Genomic DNA, 12,937 nt, shown 5'->3' with positions numbered 1-12,937 from the left:
GGAGGGTGTTGTGAGAAGGCACCCTCTGCTCCTTCCCTCTCCACAGCTGGCTGCTCCAGCCAGTGAGCCAGCTGCCCTCTTCTCTGGCACCACATCAGCCCCTGGTGGGCGAAAGGTGTAATTGCAGGGTGACCCTCTCACAGCTTTTCTTTGCCTCCCCATCAGAATTGATTATTCTGCGGGGCAGGGGGGAATCTGTGGGGGACATTAATTTGGTGCATGCTCAGTGATGTAGAATTGCCCCAGGAGTAGAAATATCCTGAAGTGAGCAAAACTGTACAGTGGGAAATGTATATTAACAAAAAACAGTTCCCTCCTAACTACTGTGCAGAGTTTGCAGACATCATCAGGCGTGCCGTTTAAATGAGTTATGTGTACCATGTATCCATTGCTTAGAGTCCTTGAAAGGCATTGCTCTGCATCTGTTCCCTGGCAATTTTCCCATTTAAGCAAGCGTGCCCTTTATCTGAGATCTGATTGATAGGATTTTGCTGATTAATTGGTTTCTACTGTGTAGCAAAAAAAAAAAGTATGCTTTTCTTTTTTGCTTAGCTGCAGTACAGGTTTTATTTATGATTCCTAAAATCAGTAGCCTAAAGCCTTTCATATACCTTTTAGATCTTTTTTATTGATCTTTGTTTCTTGTACAGCTGCAAGTTGCACCCTGATAATAACCTTTGTTTCAATAATAGATAAAAAGAAAATAATGCACCAGGTATAGACTAGTCAAGATAATCTTTCATATCTAGGGAAAAAGCTTTATATTTCCTGGATGTCATCAGGATCACTCAAAGCTGGAAGAAAAACATTAAATAAAAATCAGAATTTATATTTTGCTGGTATGAACACATCATTCCTTTCTGCTACAAAGCTTAGGGAGATCGTAGGAGTGAGAAATTATTTCCTTTGATTACTATGATGCAGAAAACTTTTCTTATGTCTTGTCTGAATATTAATGGGGAAAAAAATCTACTGATGTGGAGATTTGGAAGGTAGAGAAAACAATTGTACTCCATAGTCTAATCTTGCTATTTTGAATGGAGTACCTAGCTATGCTGTATAGCCTTGTTTCACTTAACATTAACTAAAGATGCTTTTAACCAGAGCTTGCTGTATTATTAGGTGTTACATCTTAATCTCTATAGGTCCCTCTATAAACTGCCCGGAGTGTTTAGAGCATTTTGACCAGATAGGTTTTAATTTAGTTCTGTGTATGGAATCTCTGTTTGGTGTTTTTGTCAATAATGTCATCACTGGTGTATGAGTTTTTTAAAAATATTATTCATAAAATATGTTTTTAAAAGTCAATGGCATAAAAGCTTGGAGAGAAATCATTAAAAATTCTACAAATTGATATTTTAAAGGCTATTTCTGTTTGAAATGTTTTCTGTTTATACTCCATGGTCCAACCCCCCCTCCTGCCACTCCACCTCTTCCACACACCCCACATACCCCATCCCATTTCTGAAGATGTGCCATCTTTGTGACATTGTCCTGACAGTATGTTTTCTTTTGGTCGGTAGGAATTTTCATAAAATGCAGTAATCACCCAATCCATCACATTGTATGACCTTCAAATATCATTCCCTCTCAAAACCTTTTAGGACCCTGCCCTTCCAGGGTCCTTGTAGTATTATACCAGCCAAGTGCATTACGGGCTTCTACATCTGTTCCCTTCCACCAGCTGCTTGAAAGGAGCTACAAAACCTTACTATTTGAGGTTACCTTGACTTCAGTGAAAGATGAGAGCACTCAGCACCACCTTGGATCATAAGGCCCGCATCTGTAAGTGAAACTACTCAGGCAGATCCCTGTACCTGCACAGAGCCCCACTGATTTCAGTGGGACTTCACATAGGTACAGGAGTCTACCTGTGCAGGCCTTCATGCAGCATCATGGCCTATGGCAGGAAGAGTCCCAGAGATATCCATTTCCCTTTTTTGATTCTTCCCCTTCTTCTTTCAGGCTCCAGATGCTTGAAGCTATCTGCAAACATTGGGAGGGTCCAATCAGCCTGGCACTCTATCTTTCTGATGCAGAGGCCCAACAATTCCTGCGCTATGCCCAGGGCTCGGAAGTCCTCATGAGCCGACGCAATGTTGGGTACCATATAGTGTACAAGGAGGGCCAGTTCTATCCTGTGAATCTCCTGCGGAATGTGGCCATGAAGCACATCAGCACACCATACATGTTCTTGTCTGACATTGACTTCTTGCCCATGTATGGACTCTACGAATACCTCAGGTAAATATAGGGTGAGGCTGTTCATGTACCCCCCCACCCCCACACACACACAGTGAAACAGTTGGGTCAGGCCCTAAGTGGAGCATAATAGCTTCGGATATTAGAAATTTGCGAACACCAAGCAGGGGAGAGGAATTATTTAGGGTGGCAGAAGGGGTATAACTAGACATAATTGGATGAAGTGAAGAAAGGAAAAACTGAGAGAAACAGTGAGCTCTATGAGACTGGGGAATAATTCCAAGGGAAGTGGTGGAAGGCCCTCATTACTTGGCAATTTGAAAATTATATTGGACCAAGCACTAGTAAATGTGTAGTAGCTTCCTGTGTTACCAGGGAGATGGGCTGGGTGACCTATTAGGTCTTTTCCATCTCTAGTGTGTAGGGTTCTAGGATGTCTCTGACAGAGGAAACATGCAAAATGTTATTGAAGTTGTGCTCCGCATGAGGTACTGTTAACCCAGCACTGTAGCCTGGAAATGAGGTTATGATCCAAGCAGGTTTGATATACGATTGCAAGACAAGAGCCTGTCAAGGCAGCATAATTAGTGTACTGAAATTGGAAGGGGTATAGTAATGAATGTGAACACACTTGACTGAGTGAACTCTGGACCTCTGATCATTTAACACAGCCTCCCTTAATGGAGACTTTTTCTCTCTACAAAGAGAGGCTGACACCAGAGCCAAGTGTGTGGGGCAAGGAGGACACCCTCTGGTCAGACAGAAGGATTTCAATTCCTTAATCCCTATTGAATGTCATTTTTCCTTTGCTCTTCATCTCTCTCAAAAATTGGTAACATTTGATCAAAGTCATCCAACAAGGGTTCCAAATATGCAGACATTCAGTTTAATTGCACAGGCCCGGGCTCTTTGAATATAAAGAGAAATACACATTTCAATGAATGGGATTGATGCAGGAAAGCGTTCACCTCAAATTCACAGCTCATTCAGTTTTTTTTCATCTCACACAGACACACAATGAGGTGAGCTGTTTGGCTGTAGAAGATCCCTGCACCATTTGGATGCAATCTGATTCCTACTTTTATCCCATTCACCTTGTAAATCACCTTTTATCCCATGTCATGGGTGTACATGCACTTAACTGCATTAAAACCAAGGGAGTTACACCCTCTGGTGTCAGCTCTTAGTTTATCCCTGTGTTTCTCACCTATTTTAAGAATGTCTCCTTCTGCTCTTTTATGGTGTAAGAATTACAGAACAATTCTGTTCCTTCCCCCAGGATGACCCTCTCAGGACATGCAAAGGGATTATTATTATTAGCTCTTCTTTTCTTTGGTGCCTATGTCTCATATGATACATGCCCCATGCTTTCTGTTGATTGACTTCCAATTAGAGCTCTGAAAGAGGCCCCCGTGGCTATGACATTGGCATGTGTTCCAGAGAAAGCATTCCTTCCCACTGCTCAGAGGTACAGTAACGGAAGACAGCACTAAAAGGCAAGAAGAAAGGAGGAACAGGACGATAATGTGGAGAAATATACTTGAGACTCTGAAGGATAGAAATAATTTTCAGTCTGAATTTGCTTCAGATGACTAAATGGAGAGCCCCACCTAGTGGTGCCATTAGGAAGAGAGAAGATTTCCACTGAAAGTTGCAGCTGGTGTGTGATGTTCCACAAATGTTCATGCAGCTCTCACACCAGTCAGACTCTTAACTGTGATTCCCTGTTGCTCAGGAAGGTCAGAATTGCTAATCTGACCTTCCTTGCTAATTGCTAATCTGGCCCTTTACAAAAGGGCATTTTGTGAAGGACTTTTTGTTAAATAATGAGCAGTTTTAAGCAAAATAGCATTGCAAGCTTCCAGCCTGTTTTAAATAATGGTGTACTTTTTCACTGGAGTTCATAGTGGTACCTTCTGTAGGTAGTTGATTAGTAATATACATCTGAATGGCAGAAATTGTTCTTTAGGGCTGCCCATGCATGCATTCATTTCTGTCCCCCCACGTACAGTAATAATAGGGCGACAGAAATAATGTATGATGCTTAAGTCCTGGCTCTTATAAAGGGAAAGTCCCTCTGATAATACATTGATTTATCCATACTGTATATTGACAGTCCTCCTGGTAAGAAGTATGGGATGGGGGAGATGTAATGATATAATGAACGTATGCTTTCAGAAACGCCCTATGTCAATGACTTGGCCCAAGCTGGAGAAGGTCTGGCCATTACTCTAGATGTATGTTGCCAGCAGCTAGATTTGAGATTTTTCACAGCTATTTATAGAAGGTCACATCAGTGCATTTGATCTCCATCAGAACTTTTCCCCCCTCCCTTCAATACTATAGAGTACGAGGAGAAAGACATGTAGAGTTCAGAGACTTTCAGTTTACAATACTAAAATCACTTTTATAGTGTGTCCTGAGTAGAATTCTTTTGTCACCCGCAGCATTCAGTCATCTGTCACTCAGATCACCTCAGCATTACCCCAAAGCCAAAGGCTCCTTTTTGGTAGCTGTGAGTACTATATTTGAATCATCGTAGAGGTTTTTTAGCATGAAATAACTAGACAGGTTCTTTCTCTAGAGCATCTACAGCTGCAGTGGCTAGTGCGAAGGTTCCCTCCTGGCTTACCTGTCTCAAATATACTCCTCACATCCACTGACACACTGGGAGTTTATATCCTCTCTGTGTTCCTCTGGATTTATACCTGCCCCTCTCTAGCATGAAATGTGAAATATTTTTGGCCGCCATGCACTGTGCATGCACTGTGTTCAATGGGAGACAAACTTCACAAAGTAGCTGTTAGTTTTATTTGTCAGGTGTATTTGTTGGTTTTGCAGAGAGGAAGAATTATCTGATGGACTGAGCATAGGACAGGGAACTCTCAGGTTCCAACCCAGCTCTGCCACTGATTTGTAAATTAGTCTTGGACAAGTCACTTTAGGCCTGGTCTGAGCCCCATTTGAGTCAGTGGAAAGACTCCCATTCAATTCAGGGCATTTAGGATTAGGCTATTCACCTTTCTGTGAGAATGTCTACACTGCAATTGAAGGTGTGATTGTAACACAGGTAGACATACCCATGCTAGCTTTAATATAGTTAGTATGGCCCAAAATGGAAGTGAAGATGCAGCAGCACAGACCTCGGCATGGGCTAGCAATGTGGGTATGTACCCAGGTGGGTTTGAACAGTTTACACTGTAATCAAAACATAAGCCTGGAAGGGACCACAACAGGTCATGTAGTCCTGTCCCCTGCACTGAGGCAGGACCAAGTACACCTAAATCATCCCTGACACGTGTTTGTCTATCCTGTTCTAAAAACCTCCAGTGATGGGGATTTCACAACCTCCTTTGGAAGCCTGTTCCAGAGCTTAATTATCCTTATAGATAGAAAGTTTTCCCTATTATCTAACCTAAACCTTCCTTGCTGCAGATTCAGCAGTCAGAGGACATGGAGAACAATTGATCACCGTCCTGTTTGTAACAGCCCTTCACATATTGAAGACTGTTACCTGGTTCCGACTCAGTCTGCTTTTCTCAGGACTAAACATGCCCTTTTTTTAAAACATTTCCTCATAGATCAGGTTTTCTAAACCGTTTACATTTTTATTGCACTCCTCTGGACTCTCTCCAATTTGTCCACATATCTCTTAAAGTGTGGTGCCCAGAACTGGACATAGTATTCCAGCTGAGGCCTCACCAATGTCAATTGGACAGTCATCCCCTGTGTCTTACATGCAACAACCTGTTAATACACCCTAGAATTATATTAGCCTTTTCCACAACTGCATCACGTTGTTGACTCATATTCAATTTGTAATCCACTGTGACACCCAGATAATTTTCTGCAGTACTACTGTCCTGCCAATTAATCCCAATTTTGTATTTGTGCATTTGATTTTTCCTTCCAAAGTGTAGTACTTTGAACTTATCTTTATTGAATTGCATCTTGTTGATTTCAGACCAATTCTCCAATTTGACATGGTCATTTTGAATTCTGATCCTCTCCTCCAAAGCACTTGGAACCCCTTCCAGCTTGGTGTCATCCATAACTGCACACTATTCAAACTATGCTCTGAAAACAGAATTATTAATTTCCTTCTGGGTTTTTCTGTGGAACTCATTATCCAAGTCATTAATGAAAATATTGAATAGTACCAAACCGAGGACAGACCCCATTGGGACTCCACTAGATAAATCCACTTAGTTCAATAGTGAATCATTGATAATTACTTTTTGAGTACAGTCTTTCAACCAGTTATGCACGCATCCATACCATATTTCACAAGTGTGCTTATGTGAATGTCATGTGGGACTGTGTCAAAAGCCTTACTAAAATGAAGATACATCACATCTACAACTTTCCTTCTATTGCTAGGCCAGTAACTCTGTCAAAGAAGGAAATTAAGTTGGTTTGGCATGATTTGTTCTTGACAGATCCCTGTTGGCTCTTTCTTATGACTCTGTTATCCTCTAGGATCTAACAAATTGATTGTCCCAGTATCTGTCCAGGTATGGAAGTTAGGCTGACTGGTCTATAATTCCAATTCTCCTTTGTAAAGAGAGGACTATGTTTGCCCTTCTCCTGTCATGTAGAATCTTTACCCGCCCTCAAAGATAATCACTAATGGTTCGGAGATTGCTTCAGCTAGTTTCTTAAGTATCCTAGGATAAATTTCCTCATGCTCTGCCAACTTGAATACATCTAACTTATCTAAATATTCTTTAACCTCTTCTTTCCCTATTTTGGCTTGTGTTCCCTCCCCTTTGTTGTTACTGTTAATTGTGTTAAGTATCTGGTGACAGTTAACCTTTTTAGTGAAGACTGAAGCATAAGAGGCCTTAAATCCTCAGCCTTCTTGATGATATCCCTTATTAGCTCACCTTTCCCACTAAATAGTGGAATACTTCAAAAATCAAACCTACATTTCCTTTTACATCTTCTAGGCTCTTCCCTTTCTCTGGAGGCGATAGATCAGATCACCTTCCTATCAGCCCCATATTGACTAGTTTGGAATGTGAGGAGGTGACCGGTCGCTTCCCAGCTTATGGCTGCCTCTGTTGCTTAGCCAAAGGCCTTAGCCTAAGAACAGGGCCTCAGACTGTCACAGTAAGAGAAGGCTCTTACACCGGCAGACAGTGATTTTGATTCTTTCTTTTATACCTCTATAACTAGCCAAGTGATAAGAATACACCTAAATTCTTAGAGTACAGGCCTTTACAGACAGGCCTGAATATCTGTATCCTAACAGGCCCTCTTCCTCTCCTCTCCCACTTCTGGCGGACGTTCCACAGGGCTCCATCCTTGGTTCCCTAGTCTTCTCCTCCTGTGTGCCAGGCTAGGGTCTCCAGTTCTCACTGGACTTAAGGCAGCCAAAGTTAGACAGCAGAGGCTGCTCCACAGCTTTCTGCACCAGCAGTCCTCTCCGGCCCCTCATATGGGAAGGGGCATTCTGGTGAGTTGGGGAGAAGGCAGGGTAGAGTGGAAGTCTATTCCCCCCGATCCTTCATGGCATAAAGCCCTCTATAGACTTTATGCACATTAGAGCTCCTCCCCCACAGCTCTAACGTGCAATGGGACCAGGCAGCTCAGGATTAGGGAGCAGCAAGTATCCCTCTGTAGTGCCCCTTCTGCATCCCAGGGTGGAACATCTGCCCAATTCTCTCCAGGGACCTCATTCACTCACATTACTTCAATTCTCATTTTATGCAAATGACTCACAAATTTACTTCTCTACTCTTGACCTGTCTCCCTCTGTCCAGTCCCACACCTTGGCCTATCTCCCTGGCTTTTGCTTGTGGCTGTGTTACCACCCGCTTACACTCAACATGTCCAAAATGGAACTCACTTTTCCCCCTCTCCTTGTCACAGCCGTCAGTGCCATCATCCTCCCCATTACTCAGGCCTATAACCTGGATGTCATCTGTGACTCTTACTCCCGCTCTCTCTAGGCCCACAAATCAGGGCCATATCCAGATCATGGCATTTCCTCCACCAGGACATTTCTAAGATCCACAATGCTAAAACTCTTGCTCGGGCCAGCATCAAATCCCGTCTTGACTAAAATGCAATCCCCTCCTGTCTGGGTTTCCTAATGCCCACCTCAGCTCCCCCTAACATTCATTCCATGGTACCACTGCTCTGCTGCTGGGATCATCCTGACCATGTCGCCTCCCTCTTGGAGCATCTCCACTGGTGGTTCTTCTGCTGCTGCATCCAATTCAAGTTTCTTATCTTTACGGCCCTTCAGAACTCTTCCCCTCTCCATTTAACCACTCTTCCATCTTTTTGCATTGACTCCACCGTGTCCATCATGTCAGTGACTCCAGCCTCCTTCACCCATTTGTGTGTTCCTTTTTGGTTTCCTCCATGCCACCCCTATGCATGGAATGTTTTCCCCTACTAATCAATAAAACTACTGTCCTCGCCTCCTTCCAGCCCATTCTCAAGTCCCTCCTCTGCCACGATACCTACAGTTAATGACCCACTGCCAATGGCTGTAAGGATTACCGATATAAATATTATTTTATTTCTATCTAATAACTTAAGAAATGAGTGCACTGCAACTATCTAGTTATGCAGACATCGTCTTCTACATAACCACATGGTGCTGCTGCTGTCACCCTTGTCCTCCCTCTTCTTTCCCTCATACTTCTTTGTTTGTTACACCCACTTATTATATCTAAAATTGGATCATAAGCTCTTTGGTGTTTGCACAGTGCCTAGTACAATGAGGCCTCAATCCCTGACTGGGGCTTCTGGATGCTACCGCCCTACAAATAAAAAATAATATCAACAGCCATAATTTAAAGCTGCCATTTCCTGGCAAAACACCTAAGGAAGGACATCAGTGCAAACACCGCCTGCCCTTCCCCAGGGATGAAACCCTCTGAGATGTAGCAGCCTGGGCTGCTGGCTCAGGTTTGCACATCTCTGAACCGAGGGGATGAACCAAGCCCAGGGAGTCCTAAAATGGTGTCAGTGAGACTAAATTAATGTGATTTCCATACTGAGAGGGGCTAAAAGAAACTGCAAGTTAAAGCAGGGGGAAGAATCATTAGGAGTGTCATAAACACTGGATTTTGGCATCATTCATTGATTCTGTCAGGCTGAGGAAGCTCTGTTTAAAGGAGTCATCTACATGCAGATCATTAGCAGTGGTGGGGAAGGAAACAGAGGAAAAAGTCCAGGAAAGTTTTAATGGGAGGCTGATAAAATCCTTCAGTTCTGTAAAGTTTGTTGGAATGTGGCAGTGGCTCTTTTTAACAATGCAAACTTTCAGCTAGCTGATTGAGAACAGCCTCATTTTATAGAATAGATCTGTAGGGAATCCTAGGATGCAAAGTTAATATGAATTCCCTAAAATGCAAATTTTATTAAACAACCCTTTTCTCCTCCTCCTTTGATGCAGTGGGAATGAATTCTTTCTATTCTGGACCTAAAAAAAGTGGCTTGTTGGTTCCCTTTTGATGTTATGACAGCGTTCCCAAATCCTTCATCTCGTAAGGCTGAAGATAGTTTGTCGCTTATCAACATTGTCCTTGGTTGCTCATTGCAGTACCATAAAAGTTAGTACAGTAAATCCTATTAAGGGGAACTGAGTTTGACATGGGGAGAGAGGCAGATGTTTCATATGAAATGCAAAGATAATGAAAGGGAAGTTGAGGCAGAGTTATTTCTACTGACAAGTATAGTAAGATTCAATTTGCGGTAGCAGTGACTTCTTTTCTTTTTTTTTAGTTACTTAGGAAAGTGAAGGCCCAATAGCTCTGGCTAGAGCGGCGTGCAGTGCAGGCAGGTGTTATGCCAGATTACTCTGTTATTGCTATTATTAATAGTGTAGTTAAAATTATTTGTATATCAGCAGAGTCTGAAGTCCCCAGGATGAAGGCCCCATTGTGCTAAGTGCTGTACAGTTCTTCCCTGAATAGCTCCCAGTCAAAATAGGCAAACAGACAAAGGGTGGGATAAAGGGATGCAACATACACACAGCTCTTCTGCGCAGGGATTGCCTCTTTGTACTACACTTGTACAGTGTGCCTAGCACAATGGGGCTGGGGAACTAAATACTACCACAGTACAAATAATCATCATAATACACACAGTTCTGCTAATTGACCTCAGTCTTAATTTGCGGCATCTGACAGGACACCTCAGTTCTGAGCTTGTTACTCCACACTTGGGCCTCCCCTTGAGCAGAGACTAACAGTTTTGGCACATGGTATTTTTGAGGACGCATGTGTGTTGTGAAATACGTTTAGATTGGCACCAGCTCCCAGTCTGCGTGGTGTGCGAGCTCTAAACAAGTGTTAAAAACAAGGACAAAATAACCGCTCAATGGGCCAGTAGAGGGCAACGGTACAAAAGTACACAGGGTCTGAGGAGTGACTCTCTCCCTTTAAAGTTGGGGACAATATTTAGACCAGGAGACAGGAAAATTACCAGAACAAAGCACTTTCAAAAATTAAATCTTTTAAAACCAGAAGCTAAACTCCCATCGAGACTCTACTACAGTGTGTTTCCCTAAGGCAGAGACATTGTCTGACTGGAACAGTTGATCTTTCATGTAAGCAGTGGTTCTCAACCAGGAGTCCAGGGCTCCTTGGGGGCCACAAGCAGGTTTCAGAGGGTCCGCCAAGCAGGGCTGGCATTAGACTTGCTGGGGCCCAGGGCAGAAAGCCAAAGCCCCACCGCTGAAGCCTGAGGCCCTAAGCCCTGCCACCAGGGCTGAAGTTCAAGCCTGAGCAACTTAGCTTCACAGGGCCCCCAGTGGCGTGGGGCCCTAGGCAATTGCCCTGTTTGCAACCTCCTAACGCCAGCCCTGCCTTTTATATGTAGAAAAGAACAGTTGTGGCACAGCTGGGCCATGAAGTTTTTATACCATGTTGCAGGGGAATGGGGGGGGGGACGGTGGGAGGGAGGCTTAGAAAGAAAAAGGTTGAAAACTCCTGCCTTAAAGAAATGGATGTCTTTTACCTAGCTTTCATTGTCAGAAAATCGAAATGCTGACTGAATTAATTGCCACTTCTTCCTAAATTCCTGGGTTTTACCAGTGTAAATGTGAAAGAGAGTTGGGAACATAGAGACTAATTACGCTGAAGTGTAACCAGTATCCTCATACAGAGTCCCAAACTGTCCTGGCCAAATCATGTCAATTTAGAATTGCCATTCCTTGGCTGGTTATTTCCATAATCTGTAATAACAAACAGGACCGTTCAAGGAATTTGGCCTTTACTCAGCTGAATGTCTCTTATAGGGAAAAGCAACTGGATCTACTCAAATTTATTATTCAGATAGACCTATATCATTGGGCAGTCAGCCAAGTGCACCTTGAGTTTACAAACTTTCGTAGCAATGTATTGCTTAATTTTTTCCTAGACCAACAGGTTAAATGAGATGAGGAAAACTACTGCGCACCAAGAAAAAGCTGTGCCATGGTAGAATGCACCACTTGAACTCTCATCTCTTTGTTCTTTACTATGAAAAGCCCTGTGATTTGCCCAGGTTAAAATTCTCCACTTTGTATTCATTGCTCTTCTCTGCCAGGAAGTCTGTCATCCAGCTAGACTTGGCCAATACCAAGAAAGCTCTGATCATACCAGCTTTTGAGACCCTTCGGTACCGCCTTTCCTTCCCCAAGTCAAAAGCAGAGCTGTTATCTATGTTGGACATGGGAACCCTCTTCACATTCAGGTAACAGAAGTAGCTTTCACTGAACCTCCAGCAGTGATCACCCTTGGCTTCTTGCTCATCTGTGGACATGTGGCTTGCCTCTCCCCTGGCCAGTCAGTAGTTCAATTAAGAAATGTATTGAGGTTTTCCCCCACTTTATTAAAAGGCAGTGATCTAGTGCCCGAACAGCTTGATTGGTGCATGTATTTCATCTTTAAACCCTGCATGTTATCTACTAATATTTCCCTGAGGGTTTTGCCCTTCCTTCTAGTCTAACCTCCTATTGTTAAATTGGCCTTATTTTATTTTCAACATTTTTATTGCATTGCAAAATCACGAAAGAGCATTAAACGAGCGAGTTTGTAATATACCCTTTGTTGGCTAAGCACAGTCCAGGTAACTACCATTCATGTGACCAAAAAATAGTTTTCTACTGTTCACCAGCTGGCCCTAATATTGACTGATTAATCAATTTTTTAAAAGGCTGAATGGTCATGGGTCTTTTATAAGCTACTGAGCAGCTAGACAAGTAAATGATGTTTCTCAATGCAAAGGAAAAACATTGTGGTTTTGTCGGTCTGAATACAAGACTGGGAGGCAGGAACACCTGAGGTTTAAACTCATCTGTGAAACAGACTCTTTCGGTCGCCTTGGATCAGGGGTGAAAGTAGGCAAGTACTGTAGTACTGAAAGTACGGTACCAGCCCGTACGCAGCTGATGTTAAACCACTGCCATGGCAGCACTTTAACATCGTTTCCCCTTTTGCCCCACCTCCCGTTGGCAGCCCGGCCAGTAGGTCCTACCAGCAGGGCCACTGACGGAGGGGGTAAAAGGGGCAGCTGCCCTGGGGCCCAGCAATTTAAAAGGGCCCAGGGCTCCCGGCTGCTGCTATCACAGCAGCAGCCGGAGCCCCGGGCCTTTGTAGATTGCCACCAGAGCCCTGGGCGGTGCGGGCCAGGCAGCATGGATGGGCTGGCTGGGGGCGGCTGATGCCCCACCCCTTCCGCCTGGGGCCCCACCCCTTCCAGGGGCCCGGAGCCAGGCCCCCTTACCAGTAAG

General features: G+C 43.6%; 1 protein-coding gene across 4 annotated transcripts in view; it reads left to right on the top strand.

Moving 5' to 3' along the window:
- Positions 1-12,937, top strand: part of LARGE1 (LARGE xylosyl- and glucuronyltransferase 1) — a 371,084-nt gene that overhangs the window by 334,823 nt on the left and 23,324 nt on the right. For 3 of the 4 annotated variants that reach the window (XM_038396618.2, XM_043519916.1, XM_043519923.1), the window contains exons 12-13: positions 1,966-2,244; positions 11,752-11,898. In XM_038396618.2, coding sequence (XP_038252546.1) covers positions 1,966-2,244; positions 11,752-11,898 — 426 coding nt within the window. The remainder of the gene's footprint in view (positions 1-1,965; positions 2,245-11,751; positions 11,899-12,937) is intronic. The other variant, XM_043519928.1, reaches the window with a different exon arrangement.

The sequence above is a fragment of the Dermochelys coriacea genome, chromosome 1 (assembly GCF_009764565.3).
Source record: "Dermochelys coriacea isolate rDerCor1 chromosome 1, rDerCor1.pri.v4, whole genome shotgun sequence".
NCBI lineage: Eukaryota > Metazoa > Chordata > Testudines > Dermochelyidae > Dermochelys > Dermochelys coriacea.
The sequence above is the reverse complement of the archived record's forward strand: the minus strand, read 5'-3'. Positions and strand labels throughout refer to the sequence as shown.